General features: G+C 43.5%; 1 protein-coding gene across 3 annotated transcripts in view; it reads right to left on the bottom strand.

Annotated features, from left to right (window-relative positions):
- HTT (huntingtin) overlaps positions 1–20,064 on the bottom strand; it is a 136,866-nt gene that overhangs the window by 22,977 nt on the left and 93,825 nt on the right. For 2 of the 3 annotated variants that reach the window (XM_063108535.1, XM_063108537.1), the window contains 11 exons: positions 18,192–18,399; positions 11,437–11,578; positions 9,570–9,749; positions 9,260–9,436; positions 8,891–8,967; positions 7,433–7,571; positions 6,436–6,558; positions 3,765–3,978; positions 3,240–3,385; positions 1,817–1,994; positions 543–638 (listed from right to left, as the gene is read on the bottom strand). In XM_063108535.1, the coding sequence (XP_062964605.1) occupies positions 543–638; positions 1,817–1,994; positions 3,240–3,385; positions 3,765–3,978; positions 6,436–6,558; positions 7,433–7,571; positions 8,891–8,967; positions 9,260–9,436; positions 9,570–9,749; positions 11,437–11,578; positions 18,192–18,399 (1,680 nt within the window). The remainder of the gene's footprint in view (positions 1–542; positions 639–1,816; positions 1,995–3,239; positions 3,386–3,764; positions 3,979–6,435; positions 6,559–7,432; positions 7,572–8,890; positions 8,968–9,259; positions 9,437–9,569; positions 9,750–11,436; positions 11,579–18,191; positions 18,400–20,064) is intronic. The other variant, XM_063108536.1, reaches the window with a different exon arrangement.

Genomic DNA, 20,064 nt, shown 5'->3' with positions numbered 1-20,064 from the left:
GAAGAGCAGGAATTTTCTTTTAAAAATCTACCAAAAGAGATGGCTGAACTAGACACTCAGGTCACCAAACACTCATGTGACTATTTCCACTGACTTCAAGTTCCCTGCTATTTCTATTTACTCACTCACCATTCAACAAACGTGTGCTAATCACTTACAATGGGCCAGGCATTAATTTCCGAGAATGCAAAGAAGGAAAACATGCTCCCTGCCCTCAAGGAGCACAGAGCAACTGACAGTGTGGAAAGTGTTGACACTGGGTGGGAGCTCCCAGAGGAGGTGCAGACCCCAATCTGCAGGGAAGGATGCAGATCAGGGAGGGCTTCCCAGCAGTGTGACAACCTGGCTGTTCACAGGGTGGTTAAGCAGAGAAAAGAGCATGCAGAAAACAACGGGCTAAAGTCCCCCTCAAGTTTAGGGATAAGTGATAGGACACCCAGTTAAAGCAAGCTTATGAGAGTCCACATTTACCACTTTACAATGAAAATGAATATCAAGTCCCAGAAGAAACCCAGGTAAGAAAGATGGGTCTTGGGACTTACTCTGTGTGTCTGAACCAATTTCGTCCTCTCTGACAGCCTTTCGAGTATTTGTCCTTCTTTCTGGACTAAGAAGCTGGTCTCCAGGCTGCACTGCAACTAAAATTACAACAGAACAAACATAACTCCCAAACACTTGTATCAGTCCACTTGTGCAGCCTCATGAAAATTCAAAGTGACAGACCATGTCAAATGAGGTCTAGATTCCCTAGAACCAATTTTGGACAAATAGAAAATACAGGTTGAATGTCTCTAATCCAAAAATCCAAACTGCACCAAAATCCAAAACTTTTTGAGCACAGACATGACACTTAAGGAAATGCTCATTGGAGCATTTTGGATTTGGGATTTTCAAATTAGGGATGTGAGCCAGTAAGTATAATGCAAATATTTCAAACTCTGAACAAATCCAAAATCCGAAACACTTTTGGTCCCAAGCATTCTGGATAAGGGACACTCAACCTGGACGAAACCATACTAGACTTGGTAGCAATCTCTTGGTTAATCGTACATGTTTGCAGATTTACACTTCCACATTCAGATTTCCAAGTCCCCCCAGCGTCTGCTGTCTGCCATCTCTAACCCTGAAGGGTTTATCAGACAGCTCATGATTCATTCTTACTAAAAGCATCACTGTAACCCTCAAGAAGTTTGGCTTTTAAAAATTAATCCCTGGATTTTTGTTTTCAAGTTGACTACAATGCACACATGAAAACAATTTAAATAATAAAACATCAAAATATCACTCTATTATGTTTAATTTAAAAATGCAAAACTTCAAAACGCCCTCTAACATGTAAACTATAATGTTCAATTTTTAAAAAATCTTGGCAAATAACCCTTGTTGAGGACACTGTTCCTTGAAAAGAATAAATCACTTTTATTTTACAATATATTAGTATTATAATGCAGTATAGAAACAATTTCTACTCTAAAACAAATGATTTTTTGAATGGAATCTTATTTATCTTATGATCATTTAGGACTAAATCCATGGAACTAGGACCAGAGGTCAAATGGACGTTAAATTTAGAAGTACTTTTATGAAAGCTGGCAAGTTCAAGTGAAATTCTGGTATAGACTCCAAGATGCTGGAGATTCAGAGACAGGCCCTTCCTAAAGCAAGGCCTACATTTTACCCACCTCTCTACCCCAGTGCGTAACTTACATAACTGCCAAATAGGTGGCACAAAACAAAAATGTTTTTACTAGATTTGCTGCTGATTACTGGTTCAGCTGACCGAGGACAAGAAACCCATTCACAGACATGGACTTACTGGCCTCCAGCACGAACCGCACGCAGTGAATGAGAGAGCAGGCGTGGGTCACAAACTCTGCACAGGAGACCACACTCCAGAGGCTGGGCAGCTGCAGGGCCAGGCAGCAGCAGTCTAGCCCCGCCTGGAGATCCAAGCTCAGTGGGACCTGCTCGTGGATCAAATGCCATGACAGGGCCTAGGAGGGAAAGTCTGTGCTGAAGAACATCCACACATGTGCCTCCTGACTTGGGGGGCTCGAGGGAAGCAGTGTGACTCATAGCTGGGGTGGAACTGTTCAACGCATCAAGAGGCCAGCAGGTCCAGAAGGATGGCTCTGACCTAGCTGTCCTGGGCATCCACCCTGGCTCCCTCCCATTCGGTCCTGACCCACCAACTCCCCTCTCTGCCAGAATGCCCACCCTGTTCTGGCTGCATCTCTTTCCTTCAGCTCGGTGGACTTCTCTAGAAAACTCTCCTGGGTCGCATGGCCTCCAGGACAGAGGCTCTTCCCTAGGGCACCCACAGCATCAGGCCTTGCCTCTGTCACAGGCACAGAGGTAGAATTTGAGAGCGTGACTCTGGGGATGGCAGGCCTTGGGTTCAAATGCTGGACTGGCCACTTCCCAGCTGGGTGAACCTGTGCACGTCACGGAACCTCTCTAAGAAAGATGGAGTAACAGTGTCCACCTCACTGGGCTGTTGTGAGAACCAAACAAGATGATAAACAAAGTATTTCATCCCACGTGCAGCAGGCGCATAATATAATTGGTAGCAATCGCTCTTTACTGTAATCATATGTTTGCTTTCCAGTCTTCCCACTAGGCTGAAACCCAAGGGCAGGATCACAGACTGTGTGACCCGGCCTGGCTCAGAGCGAATGCTCACTCGGGGTTTCCTCAGTGTGAGGTGGCAGGCGGAGCCTGTGCTGCACCAGCCGGGTGTGCCCTTGCTGAAGACGGGCAGTGCAGCTCTGGCTCCGTAAGAGTTCAGGCCCAACTCTATTCACCAGAAGCTGCAGGAAAGGCAATGCGCCCGTAGCACACACACACTGCTTTGGCAATCATAGGGGCTGACACAAACCAAGCATTCAATCCCTCATGGCTGAAATGCCCAGGTTTACTGCTCAATTTAAAACATAACACACTTCCTGGATTATTATTTTTTAAGTCTAAAATCAGGATCCACACCACATTTGTAGAGTACGTAAGATGGGCCATCTTGCCAAGTGACTGTTGGGGCCAGGGCGGTGAAGGTGTGAGAGCTCTCTGTAAAGTGAGGGATGGCCAGGACAACTTGATGAGCACTGTCATTGCAATGGAGCAGAACAGTACACCAGATTGGCCAGAGCTCTTGGTTTTCAAATAGGCCTGCTTTACTCTCTCTAGTGCTGGTCATGTGTCACCTCCCCACAGAAACACCAGGTTTCTGAGCTGCCGCTTACCTCGAGGGTCATCACCACAAACTTCACCATGTCCCTCTCCTTCTCAGGAGGAAAGTGCAAACTGACAGGTAGTTTGGAGACCACCACCAGGTACTGCGCCAGGGCCCGGGCCAGAGTGGTCAGGGACGGATAAAACGTGGCATCCCCTGAAAGAGATCTTCATTCAGCAGGTGTGCCTGTGAACACAGGACTTCTACACTGGAAAGGCAGTCAAGTAATTCTGAGAACATGATGAAAGCTCAAGATGCTGCTCCTCAACCAGGCACAACTGCACACGCCACAGGACAGCACGGCATGCTGGACCTGCACCTGGCCTGAAGTTGGGCCTAGCCTTCCTTACAGGCTTGTCTAAGTGGCAAACACACAAAAAAATTTAGAGCTAAGAACCCCAGTGCTGTTTCTCAGGTGCCTTTGCAAATTCTTGCAATGTATTAAACAGCGTTTGTTGTACAGTTACTTGGTGCAAAATATTGTACTGGCCTTGCAATGCTTTTTAAAAATAAGGCAAGTTTTCATTTGAATTACCAAATAGATCATTCAGCTTGCTCCAGTAGGCTGTGGGCTCTGTGGGCAGGAAGGGTTGGAAGACCTGGTGGACAGCAGGAAGCTGTTGAACAACGCTGCTCACACGGTCTAGAGTCACCCCACGGGCTGCTTCAAAAAGAGGACTCTTGTGGCCACCAGAAATTTCACTCATGCCCAGGCTTAAGCATGGAGCTAATAAGCTTAGGTTGAACTCCTGAAATCAGAGCATCAAAGGTTGAGCCAACAACAACAAAGACGATGAGCTTTGAAACAGGAAAGAAGACCACAACAGAGGAAAGGACTATGCCAACATTCCTGATACCCTGCAGATTAATACAGCAGCCCATTACGCTTGGGGATGTGCTCCAAGACCCCCACAGACACCTGAAACCACAGATGGTACCAAACCCTATGTATACTGTTTCCCATATACATACTTATGATGAAGCTTAATTTATAAAGCAGATATAGTAAGAGATTAACAACTAATAACAAAATACAACATTTTTAACAACATACTGTAATAAAAGTTATGTGAGCATGGTCTCTCTCTCTCTCTCAAAATAATTTATTGTACTTCACTTATCTGTTTTCAGACCACAATTAATCGCGGGTAACTGAGAATGTGGAAAGTGAACCCACGAATAAGGGTGGGGACTACTGTACACCATAAAGAATATTTTTTTAAAATACTCTATTCTATGTCTCTATAAATATATGAATAATTCCATTTAACATATGCTCAGTAAAATATACTTCTGGTTTTTGGATGTACTTTAATTTTAAAGTAATATTTTTATTATTTTATGCTCTTGGATTTGGTTAAAATAAAAATCTTATTAGGCAAAATTGTAATAGATAAAAATAGAAAATCAGAATTAATGGGTCATCTGAGAAATCAGTGAAACACCAAACATTCCTAAAGTTTGAAAAAGATATTCAAAAGCATCTGAGATAAGTCAAAGTAGCCACATAAATGCTAAATTTTGGTTGGAAAAAATGGCATTTCATATGACAATTTGTACTGTGTGTTTTGCCAACTTTTTTCAGTCACTTAAGGATTTTTTTGGGAGGTCAATTTTTCAGGTAGAGCATCAATCTTAGCTTATTATTCAGGAAAGCATATTTCATAGTCAGTGTCTAAAAATGAACCTTCCCATCACATCCAGACCATTAAAGCTATTAAAAGCTCAATTAGTGAACTTGGAACTTGGAAAATCCAACAAATTGGTCACTGAGCAAATTTATCATTCAGTCAATCAGTTTTCATTGTATGAGTCTTAAGATAAACTGAACTTTAGCACATTAATTTTGGACCAATTCTCCTGGTTTTTTTCAGTGCAGTTCTTATTTTCAAACTAACCAATAATTCGTGCTTGAGAATGTACTGCTGTGTTGCCTTACCCCAGAGTCCCTTTACATGAGTGCCTAGTCCCCATTCTTTGAGTCACTTGCTTCCCTGTCCCACCCCAAGCCATCCCTTTCCCAGGGGCCCACTTCCTCATTCCCATTTGGTAAGGCTCGAGTTAGAGCTATGCCACCAAAAGGTTCGGTGAGCTCCTTGTCCTGGTGGCTGAACCATTCCCAAGTGAGTGGCCTCCACTCCTCACAGGACCCACCAAAGAGCGGAGAACAGGGAAGCCAATGCTCTGCAAGGCCTCCCAGGCCAGCTCAGCACGGTGTGCCCTCTGACATCTGGGGGCAGGGAGAACCTCACTACACCTAGTGGGGGGAATGGGGAAAGGGAACCTCACTACACCTAGTGGGGAGCGGGGCCCTCACTATGGCAGGGGGCTACTCTACTACTAAAGACCACTTTCCAGAACACCATGAACAAGGTACATAAACCCTGCTCACGACATTGGGTTCAAGCCTATGGCAAACGCACTGCCTTGGTGTCCATTCTGTGTTTGGTCATCTAGCTTAGATGATAAGTTTCCGTTTCCTTTCCTGTGGCTGAGAAAAGATAGCTCTGGCCCCAAACCATACTTCCCGCTTTGGGGCTAGCTGGATTTTTCCCTCGAGCAGATAACACCTGCTCCAGGGAAAGGGTTTGCATCAGTTTGTTTCAGATTCCACACCTGATTGCTTTAAACTCCCCAGTGGATACCCAGCTCCATTGACGCCTGTGTTCTCCACCCTGGACCCCAGGCTTGTAAAGGCAAGCACCGTGGTGCATGCTCCATTCCCCCTGGGGCTCCCTGAACTGGTGTGGGTGTGGGTGGGGGTGTGTGGGTGGGTGTGGGTGTGTGGGTGTGTGTGTGTGTGTGTGTGTGTGTGTGTGTCCTCTGAGTGTGCCATGTACCCCCCAGGACCTATAAGTAATAAAAACCTTTATTTCTATCTTGTGTGTCTTAATCATTGCAGGGGTACTTTCCATCTTAAAGATCCTAAATTAAAACAGACACCAATCTAATACCTTTCCTCATTATCATGAGAACAAACAATTAATAACTGACTGTAATCTAACACCCACATTTTCTTTAAATGCATGGAAGACTGAGTTAAAAACAATTTGCCTCCTTTTGAATTCTAACGTGGCTGAAATAAGGTGCTGTTGCCGTCTTGATTAGAGTCCCCCAACCCGTGCTGTCACATGATGATGAAAGAAATCCAACGTGGAAGCAACAGTGAAAGCTTGGGATCCCCTGGCCTCCCGCTGCCCCCGTACCGAGTTCATCATGAAGGCACTCATGTCTTCGGCAGGGATCCGATTCACCAGCTCTGCACCTTCCAGCAGTGCAGAATCTGACCTGGTCCAACACTGGGATCTGACAACACGAATGTACCAGTCCTGAGAAGAAGAGAAGGGCAGATAAGTGGAATGCAACTGGGCAGCGTTCGAGGGACTTCACCCCCCGACTACAACTGTGCTTGGCAACACTGGGCTTCGGCTGGCAATGTGGGCTCTGGCATGCTCTGGACTTGCAGCTCAGACCACAGGTCTTTCCTTTGGACTTGTTGTTACCTGCCTGGCGCCCCTCCTTCGCCCCCTTCACATGGTGGATTTCCAATAGTCCTTCCAAACTCACCTAAGGTACTAAGGGCCAGCAGCCCCTTCTCCCTGTTCCCTCAGCCTCTTCCCCTCTTGACATCGTACCTACTGGGGGGCTGCTTGCTCACCCCTCCCTAGCAGCCAGGGTAGAGGAGGTGCTTAACAAACACAGCTCGCGAATACAGGACAGAACCTTTGCCTTCCTGTACCTGGCTGCTGGTTTTTGAAATCTAAGTTCACATTTAAACTGAACTCTTTCCAGGAAAGTAGCATACCAATGCTCTAAGGCTCTAGATGGTCCCAAACTCTGGGGTGGGAGTGGTGCGGTCGCCACTGGCATTGGTGACATTGACTGGCAGGAGGCCAGAGGAGCAGGAGAGGCAGCGGCCCACGCAACCGTGAGCCCACCCTGCAGCTGGCCTCGCCCTCATCCACCCACTGACCACCTGATCCCACACTCCTGCAAAGAGTCTCGTCAGCAGTGCCTTTCCCACCAGCATCTTTCATGGCCCCCCATGTCTCCACCCCACACCCCAAACAGAGCTGCTAATGGCCTGGGTCAGACGTCAGAACACCCAGTTTCTGCAGAGCTTCCCCTGCACACTGCATTTGCAACAGGCGGACGGGGCTGTGCAGTGCCCTGTGCATCACACACAACATGCTGCACACTTACTTTGTCTGGACTCACTGTTTCCAGGGACACGTGCCCGTCCCCATCCAGTGGGTGGGAAGTGACCGGAGGGGAGGGGCTGAGTGAGTCTTGCACAGCGGAGAGACGAAACCTGTCCAGCAGGGAATAGAGCCTTTGGTGTCTACAATACAAACACAGATGAAATCACAGCACAATTTATTTCTTTTAGGCTTAGTCTCAACTTTGCAAACCAGGGTTCTGGAAATGTACAATATAAAGGAAGGAATATTAGTGGCCTCCTAAAGCAACATGCAACTTGTTTAAAACTTCCTCTTCAAAGCTATTTCTCATCAACACTCAAACAGGTCACGATACAAATTCAGGCCTGAGTTTACTTTTAATTATCACGGTTTATACCCCATTGATATTTTTCAGAAATTTCATTTATAATCAAACGTTGCAACAGGCAATACATGATCTAAAAGCTAATAAAGGCATTTTTAATAAATGAATGCAAAATAGATCATCTATTCTAAGATCCAAGTGCAAGAACTGTCCTATTTAATCTCTGAATAAGATACAATGTATACTAATTTACGGTCATTTCATAAAATACTTGCCTCATCTGGCACAAGATATAATCTTTTATAATTTTCCTCATCTGGGCTAAAGACTAAATCAAAGGTCAAAAAACAGAAATAGTTCAGTCTCCCACCATCCACTATGAGGGTGACAACTTCATAATGCAAGTTACAACATAACTTGGCCCTGCAGACTGAAATATCACCCCAAACTGCGTACTGCCCACCGAACTGTGCCTCACCCATTTAAAGACACCATCAACAAGGTACTCTTAAGATTGAAATCACAGTATAATAATTATATTCTTTCTCTTTCTCACAGTCCTCCCACCACTCTCACCCCACCCCCAACCCCATGGAGGAAAAAGGGTAGAAGCTTCTCTTTATTTTGCAGTCATGGAAATATACTCACATAATAGATGTAAGGATTTCTGATGAGGGCTTCTAAAAGACTTTGCAAAATTTGGTAATTAAATAGTTATGAAGAGATAGAATTTTAACAAGATGCAGATATAATTCTTGCATGCCAAGAACTGGGAAATATCTCTTGGATTTGCCACCTCTTCTTTAGCAATCAGATTATGCTCTTTGACCCTGCTAAAATACAGCTGACGACTCACATTCCCATTCACCCTAGGGCCGTGAGCAGAGACAATACAAACGCCTGCCACCTCTCACATAGCCAACAGAAGTGCAAGCACGCCTCCACTTCTGTGTGAGAAATGATACTGTTGTTTAGTTCTATAAGGTGAGATTCGATTGCTTTAAATTTAGGATGTCTTCTTATTATGGCACTTCTGCAGTACACTAATCTAGAAAGCACATCAACTTCTCATCCTGTGAATTTATACCCATTCAAAGCTAAGTCTTCATATCATGGGGTATCCTAACACAAGGGCCCCTGTGTTTCCAGCATTACCTCTGAGCGAGCCCGCTGCTCTGAAGGTATTCCTGGATTCTGTTTAGTTCTTCCACTGGCAACTGGGCCGTGCTGCTCTAAATAGACAAGAACCCATCAGCAGGTTTATAACATATAACAAACCACAATAAACTCGCACTCATTTTAAAAGGAACAACTGAAGCGTATAGCTTATCGTGGCAAGGTCAGACTAGAAGAAAGTACAAGAAATCGTTAGACATACAAGGAATGACAAGTCTGTACATGTGATGCATGTTTCTATCAGTGTTCACATGAAGACCACGCCTATGGAGAAAAAAACCTGGCCAATTGATTTGCTTGCCCTACTAAGTTTTCAGTATCAATCAATATCAGTGTTTCGTTCAGTACCTGTAAATTTGCAGCCAAAAGCATTTCTACCCGGCGACAGGCGAGGGTGTCCACCATGCGAGCCAGCACACGGAAGGGCGTGCACAGAAGCCTGTCCACATACAGCGTGAGCACAGCACCTGACTGGCTGAGGTGGATACCTTCCAAGCACTGGAGAGTCTTCTTCAGAGTGGTGGGCTAACGTTGGAGAGAAGAAAAGAAACAAGACCTGATTATTTGGCCAACCGAAATTAGCACTTAAAGAACTCCAATACTCCATTTTTAAGGCAGAAAAAACTGACTGGTCATAAGTTGCAGTGTGAAGACTTACTGTGGAAAGATTTTCACAACGAGACTGAATTGCCTGGATGAAGAGGCCACTAGCAGCAGAATTCCGATGAACAGCACTAATGAAGTCCTGCACCGGGGGCTCGTGGGACAGACAGATCAGATCTTGAATGTGGTTCACTATGAGCCACGTTAAGTGCTCCGAGTCATGGAGGTTCTGACACTGAGGAAAAATACAGTGAAAGATTGATTTTTCAAGGCAACAAGAATAAAACCGATATTATCGCCACAGGAAAGGCAAGAAGGAGTCGGAAGGGAAAAACAAATTCCAACTATAAACCTCACTGAAATCATACAGTGTTTGAACACAAACAACAGAGGAGGCAGGAAACTCAGTGCATAGCCCAACACCTTCAACTGCACACTGTGGCAGAGGCCGTGCCACGTCAGACCCCACTGGAAAGGTAGTGTCCAGCCCCCAGACACTAGCAAATGGCCAAAGGTCGGAGGAAGAGAGGAGTTTGGGCTCCTTCTGATGGCGAAGTTGAGGGGCAGCCTGCCCACAGGCCCCAGTGTGGCACATGGGAAGCACGGGCAGTACAGGCAGCATGGCACCGCCCTCACAAGACCATAAGGCACAGCAGCAAGGGACACTCCCGTCCACAGCATCTTCTGCTCCCTCCCAGGCTTCACGCTGGCCCAGCGAGGGCTGTTCTCCAGTTGCTGTTTCTCCACATTTTTAACAGTTCATTGGAAAAAAAAACTGCAACAGTTTTGACAGAATTCCTGAATCCAAAATATGAATGAATCCCACACAGTAAATGGATCCTAAGTGAAGAAATTCCACTTAAGATTTACACGAAAATAAGAAATATCCATTTTTTAATATGTGTGTAGCCTTTTCATCTTAATTCATAATCCGAGGCAGAAACTGTAAAATGGGATCAATTCCTTCACATCTCGTTAATTATTAATTTTTATTTGTGATCTTGCAACAGTATTAACTTATAAAATTAATCTCTCATATTTCTATGAGAAACAGTATTACATAATTATATCAATTTATTTCTTAAAAGTAGAACAAAATTAAAATATTTCAATATCGAGAATGAAAAGCAAAAAGTGAATATAGATAAATTGCTATCACCACAAAAAATCTCTATCATAATATCTAGTTCAATTGAAGAAGCCTACTTCCTTTTCTGGTTCGGAGTGTTTAACACTGCTTTGCTTTGTGGCAGCAATATGTATAAGTTATGACACTTGTAACAAAGAAATAAATATGTTTTTATATAGGTATAGAGAAAGTGTTAAACCAAGACCAAAACGTAACAGAACAAGTTACTTTTGAGTAGTATTATCACAGGAGATTTTATTTTATTCTGTTTACTTAGTTTTTGTAAATTCTCCATGATAAACATGTGATGCTAGTTTAATGGTTAAAAACTCCACAAAAGTTATTTTTTAAAAAGAATGGCAGTCAAACAGGAATCTATTTTAAAATGCAGCAATAAATATCTAACACCTTTTCTATAGATTAATTTTCTTTAAATGTTAAAATCAGAATCCCATTATAGTCAATGCATTTAGCTTGTTTTTTAAATTAATATTTCTCATTCCTTTGCATCCCTCAAATTAACAGGAGTGCCCAGCATCAGGTATGGTACAGGGCAGCTACTCGGCATCCACGGAAGGAGGCACGGCCACCCTAGAACCCAGGGACCGGAGGGCCACATCTAGCCTCTGACTACATGTCAGAGCAGGGTTAAACGGTCCTCCACTTGTTCGTTCTGCGGGAGCTGGCGGGATGGCGGGCACTCTCGTCTCTAGAAAGTCTACACATGCCTCATCTGGAAGGACGTCCTGTGGGCTCTGCCACCCCTGCCCCCTCTGCAGGCACCCCAACTTACAACATAATCGCAGAAGAGGATGAGAGCCCCTCTGCGCACTATTTCTCTGTTGCACATTCCAAGTTTGGCTGCCAAGTCAGAATCCTCCTCCTCTCCAGGCATCTGAGGACTGAGTAACTTTGTGCTGGACAGACTGTGTCTTCTAGAAGGAACAACAGATGCATTGACAATATTTCTAGTATGGCAGTGAGCTTATTTCCAAAATACTGAAGATGATTATGTTTAATTCTAGTTCTAAAACAGACAAGTTTTGCTAAATGTTGCCACTTCAATGTGATGTATGTGTGATACACACTCTCAGTTGTCTACTCCTGAGCTACAGAAAAGCACATATGGAACACAAAAAGAAAACTGAGGATTTAATCGGCAGCAAATTAAAATGCTTGACTGAAGCTGCACACTGGATGAGCGCTTTTGTTTCAGAGCTCACACTGGCTGTGTTTGATAGTAGAGCGATTGCTTGAGAACTTCCCTAACTGTCAAGGAAGCTGTCAACTGCTAGAAAGAAAACCTTCACGCACTCGCATTTTACCACTCATTTCCCAGTGAAACGCCACAACCCTAATCACACCCATGGTGTGTATGTTATTACAGAAACCCTGTTGGACAGCGTTTCTTCCCCACTATCGAAGGTTCTTTCACTTCACATCTACTTCCCTTTTTTCTTTTTAAAGAGATGGCATCATAAACCTTGACTCTCAATTCTAGCCAAAACACTTAAAGCACAATTGTTGCCAAACTCCTAAACTGCCCCTCTGATGTCACAGTCTACCCTGGACAACATCCTGCCCACACAGCAGAGAGCCTGCACCGCCTTCTGCTAAGGCTTGATGGGGACAGAAGCACAACAGGGCAAGAGAGCTCTGAAATATGTCAATTTTTCCTGTAATCCCTCAGGATTTAGGGGAGAACTGGTTTACAGAACTCCACAGATTTAAATTTTTTTAAAACTGCCATTTCTCTGCCAAAGGGTCAATGATAGAGCTGTTCAGCAGTCATAAGGGACAAACCACTGACACATGCAACTCCTTTAACTTTAAATAAACTTTAAATACATTGTGCTCAGTGAGAAAAGCCAGACTCAAAAGGCTACGTACTGTAAGATTCTATTTCTATGGCATTCAGCAGTAGGCTAAATAAGGGACAGAGCATGGATCAATGGTTACCAGGGACAGGGGCGGGGAGTGCGGGTAGCAGGAGAAGGAGGGTGACTGCAAAGGGACATGAGGGAACCGTGGGAACTGACGGTTCTGTTTCTGTATCTTGATGTGGTGGTGGTTACTGACTATAGTTGGTACAAAAGAATGCATTTTACTGTATCACAAATTATACGTCAATTTAAAATGAACAGAAAACCTGTCCTTTCTCAGTCGGCCGCCCACTCAAGCTGTAATTTTGCATTGTGCAATGATACAGCTATAGGGTCAGGCGCCTCTGGAAGAGAAGAAGTGGCAATTGAACTTGGAATACCACCCACAGACATAAAGATGTTCCAATGTCAGCCCAAATCTAGCCCCACGTGTAGTACCACGAAACCCCAAAACCTCAGGCCAGATGCTGACAGCGAAGGAATGTCCCAAGTCCAGGCTGACTACATGTGTGGAACTCAGAACAGGATGGGCTGGGAAGTGGCCCACACGTCACACCCACAGTGCCACAGCACTGGCAGGACCCTGACAGCCCACCAAAAGGGGAGACGGATTGAAAGCAAATCATAGGTCCGTGGTGAGAAGGAGCAGATGAGCAGAGCACCTGAGAGTGGCCCATAATCCTCCCACACAGAGAGAAGCACAGGGGGAGAGTGGACTGGGCAGTGGAAAGTTCTGTGACAAACGGACAGAGCAGTCATACAGCTGTTGACAGTGCTGTGTCTTGTATTCACACCACAGAAGTTTTCATTCATTTTTATTATCTTATGGAAATAAAAAGATGTTCATCCCCCACCACACACAGCTAGAGGAACATTGTCCTAGAGAAGGGGTTTAGACAGGAGCACTCCTGCCCCCTGGGAATCGTTCCCGACGCTTATGGGAGTGTTTCTCTTCCTTCTAACACATGGAAACTTTGAGCACTTGCATACTATAATACTTCTTTTGCTATATATTATTCTTTTTTATTTTACCCTTATATTACCATTAAGGAACTATATTTTCATGAAATATAAGTATAGATAGGTTAAAATCCATTAATTCTATTTCACAGTAATAGAAGGGACAATATAAACAGTTGTAAAAAAGAAAACTGGGTCAGGTTGGGTCAAGAATAAACCACCTGCATTTATGAAAAGCTACAGTTTTTCCTCAGACAACTGCATGGGGACACCTGCCGAATTCCAGACCATATGCACGTTTGTTTATTTCTGACCATCTAGTTCTGTTATTCCAACCCAGGCGACACAATTTCTAGAACCAGAGATTTCTGATATAATGTCAGAATAAACGGACACATCCTTCATCAAAGAAGGGATGATCTGAATGGGCAAGTCCCCAAATCAACAGGGAATACTTTCAAGGTTAAACTGCTGCCCACACATAAAGAACTGAACAATGCATGAAAAGACACGAACTGAACAATGCATGAAAAGACACGGGCATGGGCGGCAGCAGAGGTCGGCTAGAGGACAGCGGAGGCTCCTCCCAGTCCAACAGCCACTGGGAAGCCACCGAGTCATTTAAGGTTTTGCACTCACAGCACCTCGAGAAGCAAAAGGGACAGCCTCAGCCTCGGACGCTGATTGGCTTTCAAGGCTGTTTGTATTTCTAAAGCATTTAAGTCCCATGACTAAATCAGCTTTTATCTTCTATGGTTTAAAAAGTTAAGTGAAACATTTGCAGTTAATGAAGTATAACACCTGTGCAGTTTTTGTTACCTTAAACGCTATCAAGTGGTGAAGACAATCTTTTCTGCCCTACTAAAATCAAATAGTTTCCTGAGGCAAAACATTCCAGGAACAATTAAGGAAGAGCCATCTCTATTCTAAAGACAAACGCAAACAAAACCCCAAGGACTTAGTGCACTCAGGTAGAAAAAAGAAGCAAGAGGCATACAGACAGGAAAGAAAGAAGTAAAACGTCTTTATTTGTAGATGACGTGCTCATATACAGAGAAAATCCAAAGGAACCTACAAAAAGGCTACTGGAACTAATAAGAGAGTTTTACAAGGTCGCAGGATAGGAGTCAACATACAAAATTCAACTGCATTTCTACATATTAACAACACACTGTTGGAAGATGAAATTTTTTTAAAAGTACCATTTAAAATAGCATTCCAAAACATGAAATACTTAAAGATGAATTTATAAAATATATGTAATACTTGTACACTAAAACTATAAAACACTGCTGTGGCAAACTAAAGAAAACTTAAGTAAATGGGAAGACCATATTCATAGATCAAAAGACCCAATGTTGTTAAAATGTCAGTTCTCTCCAAATTAATCTACAGATTCAATGCAATCTCCATCAAAATCCTGGAGGCTTTTTCTGTAATTCACAATATACGGAAAAAATATATGCTTTTAAAATATAAAGCAAAGTTGGAAGACTTGGTACCTAAGATTTGTGATGCAGCTAAAATAATCAAGCAGTAATGTAACTGACATAATGACAGACGGATTAACAGAAATAAACAGTGAGTCCAGAAATAAATCCATGCACATATGTTCAATTGATTTCTGAGAAAAGTACCAAGGTAATTCAATAAAGGATAGCCTTGTTAACAAATAATGTTGAAAGAGCTATGAACATGGGGGAGGGTGTGACTCTCTCATTACCTGTGTCATAAAATCCACTTGAGATAGATCCTAGACCTAAAGATAAAAACTCAAACTATGGAAGTTCTAGAAGAAATCGTAGGAGAAAACCTTTATGATCGTAGAATAGGCAGAGATTTCTTGCATTGGACAGAAAAAAATTAAATAGAAGAGAAAAAACTCACAAACTGGATTACAAAAAAATTTAAAACTTCTGCCCTTTGAAAGAAATTGTTAATAAAAGGGCAAGCCACAGAATGAGAGAAAAAATTTTACTTTATATCTGACAAAGGATTTATATCCAGAATATATAAAGAATTTACAACTCAGTAACAGGACAGCAAATAATTAAACTTAAAAAAAAAAGAGGCAAAAATATTTGATTACATACTTCACAATAGAAAATACATGAATGGCCAATAAGCACAAGAAAACATGGTCAACACATGTTAGTATCAAAGAAATGCAAATTAAAATTACAATGAAACACCACTATATATCCACAGGGACAGTGAAAACTAAAAGCATGTGTAGTATCAAGTGCTGACAAGAAAATGGAACAACTAGAACTCTCAGACTTTGTCTTGTCTTGTATTTAAAATGGTACAATCACTCTGGAAAACAGCTTAGCAATTTCTTTTAAAGTCAAACATACACTTACATGCAACTCCACAATTCAACTGAGTATTAACCGAGGGAAATAAAAACAGATGACCACACAATTTTAAAATATTAATAAAATTTAAAAACAAATAATCAATTCCATTTAATTAATTTCATTAATAAAAATAAAACAAAACTAGGAATAAACAGAAATAATTATTAACAATTATGTAGTATTTCACTACAGATAGCAGACTACCAAAAGGATTAAAATTACTAGTTCAATGACAGACAATGGGAAAACTGACGAGGCACAAAATAGTTCTTATCTTCGAGTATAATAATCTCTTTTAAAAATATACTCTAAGGCTGACCCCGTGGCTCACTCGGGAGAGTGCGGCGCTGGGAGCACAGTGGCGCTCCCGCCGCAGGTTCAGATCCTATACGGGATGGATGGCCGGTGCGCTCACTGGCTGAGCGCGGAGAGGGCGACACCAAGCCAAGGGTTGCGATCCCCTTACTGGTCACAAAAAAGAACGAAAAAAAAAAGAGAAGAAAATATACTCTAAAAATATACTGGAAAAGAACAAGTACCAAGATTTCTGTGTGTATGCGTATGCGTGTGAGAGAAAGAGATACAGAGACACTTCACACAGGGCTGTGAAAAAATATTAGAAAAAGCCAAATTGCCAAATCAAGAGAGGAGAGCCTGGTAAGCAACAAAATACAGAATTATTAGAAATGACAGTTTAGGGCCGGCCCGTGGCTCATTCGGGAGAGTGCGGCGCTGGGAGCGCCAAGGCCACGGGTTCGGATCCTATATAGGGATGGCCAGTGCGCTCACTGGCTGAGCGTGGTGTGGACGACACCGTGCCAAGGGTTGCGATCCCCTTATCAGTCAAAAAAACAATGAGTTTAAGTTGTAACAGGTGAAAATAGAGCTGGGAAAACTGTGTGTGTGTGTGTGTGTGTGTGTGTGTGTGTGTGTGTGTGTGTGTGTGTGTGTGTGTGTGTGTGTGTGTGTGTGTGTGTGTGTGTGTGTGTGTGTGTGTGTGTGTGTGTGTGTGATTTAACTTCTCTGGGAAAAAAGCTTCCTCAAGAGCTGGGAAAACTGTGTGTGTGTGTGTGTGTGTGTGTGTGTGTGTGTGTGTGTGTGTGTGTGTGATTTAACTTCTCTGGGAAAAAAAGCTTCCTCAAGAGCTGGGAAAACTGTGTGTGTGTGTGTGTGTGTGTGTGTGTGTGTGTGTGTGTGTGTGTGTGTGTGTGTGTGTGTGTGTGTGTGTGTGTGTGTGTGTGTGTGTGTGTGTGTGTGTGATTTAACTTCTCTGGGAAAAAAAGCTTCCTCACCTATAAGATAGGTATATTACTAGAGGTTTTAATAATTTATTATAATGGAAAACCCTTAGAACAATACCTGGCACTTAGTGCCACCTAAATGCTCATCTTTATGTGAAAGGTCTTCACCAGTATATCATTACTGTTTCTATTGTTATTAGAGTAAGTAAACATTAACTCATGTTAGTGCAGGGAAAACAGGGGAAAAACAGATACAGGTCCTGCCCTTGTGGTGCTTATGGTCTGGTGGGAAAGAGAGACATTCATTAAATCATCACACAAATAAATGTCCAATTTCAGCCTTGCTACGTGCCACAGAGGACGGGCAAAGGCCAAGGTGAGAGCCAATCAGGAGACCTAACCCAGCAAAGAGAAGTCAGGGAAGGCTCCCTGTGAAAGTAACACTGAGCTAAGAACCAAGAAGCCATGGATTTCTCATCTTATTAATACACGAAGGGAAATCAAGAGACTGTAAGTTCAACTCTAAAAAGCTAGCAAGAAATAAGTACAGTAAAACCAATGTCTGTGCCATAGATCCCATCGTTCATGTAGATCCAACTATTAATATATTGCCACCCTGTACTCATGCACACACTCGACACACATACCATGTGTGCACATGCACACACTAACACACGCATGCTGTGCCCACACACACACATGCTACATACTCTATGCACATGCACACTCTACACATTTGCATGCATACATGCACACTCTCCCCACATGCACACACACTACATATTCTACTACAAACTCTTTATACTCTAGGACTGGAACCTAGTAGGAGAGATACAGCATGACACGAATAGCCCACAAGGGGATCCGGGTCAAGAAACTTGTCAAAGGAAGTCATGTTTTAAAAGCAGCTGCTATTTTAAATGCCTTTAGTTAGACCACATTTTTCTCCCTACAATACAGTGTCCATGGAAGAAAGATTACTGTGCAGCAGAAATTTTACAAAGCCCCGTGAAAAATGGAAACTGAAAATGCTCTAACAGCAGCCAAACCTCAAGCTACTCAGTCTTAGAACCTGGACTGGCGCCAGGAGCGCTGTGAACCTACCTGGGAGTCTGCTGCACCTCTGCCCACCAGCGGTAGTCAGTGTGGTTGACGAGCAGCAGGATCTGACACCAGAGGAGCACCAGGGCTGGGTGAGTGGGGACCATAGAGCGCACCTGTGCGTTCAAGCTCTCCAGGGTATAGAAGCTGCCCTCACAGCCATCGCTGGTAAAGAGCTTAGTGGCAGCTGCTGTGATTCTCCGGAACATTCCTAGAACCAAAGTAAAACTGTTTAAGGGGAAGTGTCTTGGCCACTCGCCTTAGTCTGACATCCGTAGCTACATGAAGATTTTACATAAGAAATATATACATACAGCCCTTTCCCCCACTTGATATTCAAAGCACTTGGCACTTAGAAAACTCTGACTTTCTAAGCAGAAATAGATACTCCATTTATTTAATGGATCAACCAAGAAAACTAATGTTCTCACTCTCCCTTGCCTTCCCCATGACTAGCTGGCACCATCATGTTCTCCGGGAGCTCCAAGCCCAGAGGCCTCCCTTTGTGCTATGAGAGCCTGGGCCAGCTCGCCGAGAGGGAGGCGACTGGCACTCAGCGCTGCAGGTCACTGCACTTGGGCAACGGCATGGCCTACACAGAACTGAGCCGCAGCCACACAGGCAGGAACAGCACACTCCTGCTGCAATAATAAATGGCTCCTCGGCTTGCTAAGAATTGAGGGACAGAAATACAAGTGCCGAGAGAAAGAAAATGGACAGCATCCACACCAGTCGCAGGCTCCCATGTGCTCTCTGCAGGCTACTAACAACCCACCCAGGCGGCCCTTGTGCCCCTTGGGTCTCTATGCCTGACCTCGAAGCATCCTGACACTTGGCAGGCCACACGTTCAGCCACCCACACTCCAGGCTGGCACGTCAGCAATAGACCAGTTCAACTGTGCCCACAAGTTTCTCCACAGCACCCTTCTCAGGGCTTGGAAACATTCCCTCCTGGAATTAATGAGTTCATTCTATCCTCTCCTTTGGATAAACAAACTCAGCTTGGTGTGCTTCTCTCTTCACCCTGCCATGGCTTCATAAGGGCGACCCTTCCCAAGGACTATATGCTGTGAGGCACAGCAGGAGAAGCAGCAAGATGTGGGAACAGGAGGGCCCCGTCTGGCCAAGGACTCCCTCTCCTCCATGGCTGACTCTTCTGGCATCACTGCTGGGGAGTCAAAATCTTACTTCTGTTTTAAATTTCAACACATCCCACATGGGAAATGGTCCTAAGACAGGCAAAAACAGACTATAGAATTTTTATGATTTTGTGATCCAGGAAAGGGATATTGGTTACCTAAAATTTCATAAGCTGGAGGAGAGATATCTTTCTTGGCATTCTGCTTATATTGCATCTGAAATAGGCAAACAACTTTGGGATAAATATCCTCATTCCCCAACAAGAGAGGAAACAGAAAAACAGAAGTCAAGGCTAGGTCCTATTTTAGGAAATAATACCTAAAATGGACAAATTTAAAAGTCTCAATTTTCAGTGAGTGGATGGAATTCACTGCCTTTGTTTAAGTGACACATATATACAAATTACCAATTTTACATGTTAAATTCACCTTATTTATATAAAGTACAAGATGATTTACTTCAATCTTATCTCAAAACCAACCAAACACAGTAATTCTGCCACCTAGTGTCCTTAAAAGAAATGCTGCTAAACTAAGCAAGGAGATAGAAACAGACATTTGCATACACACACACACACACACACACACACACACACACACACACACACACACACACACACACACACACACACACACACTCTCTCTCTCTCTCACTCACACACTCACACACTCACACACACACATGCTTGCAAATGTTGGACCAATTAATGTCCAAAGACACCGGCGCAAAACCCATG

The sequence above is a fragment of the Cynocephalus volans genome, chromosome 9 (assembly GCF_027409185.1).
Source record: "Cynocephalus volans isolate mCynVol1 chromosome 9, mCynVol1.pri, whole genome shotgun sequence".
NCBI classification, from domain to species: domain Eukaryota; kingdom Metazoa; phylum Chordata; class Mammalia; order Dermoptera; family Cynocephalidae; genus Cynocephalus; species Cynocephalus volans.
The sequence above is the reverse complement of the archived record's forward strand: the minus strand, read 5'-3'. Positions and strand labels throughout refer to the sequence as shown.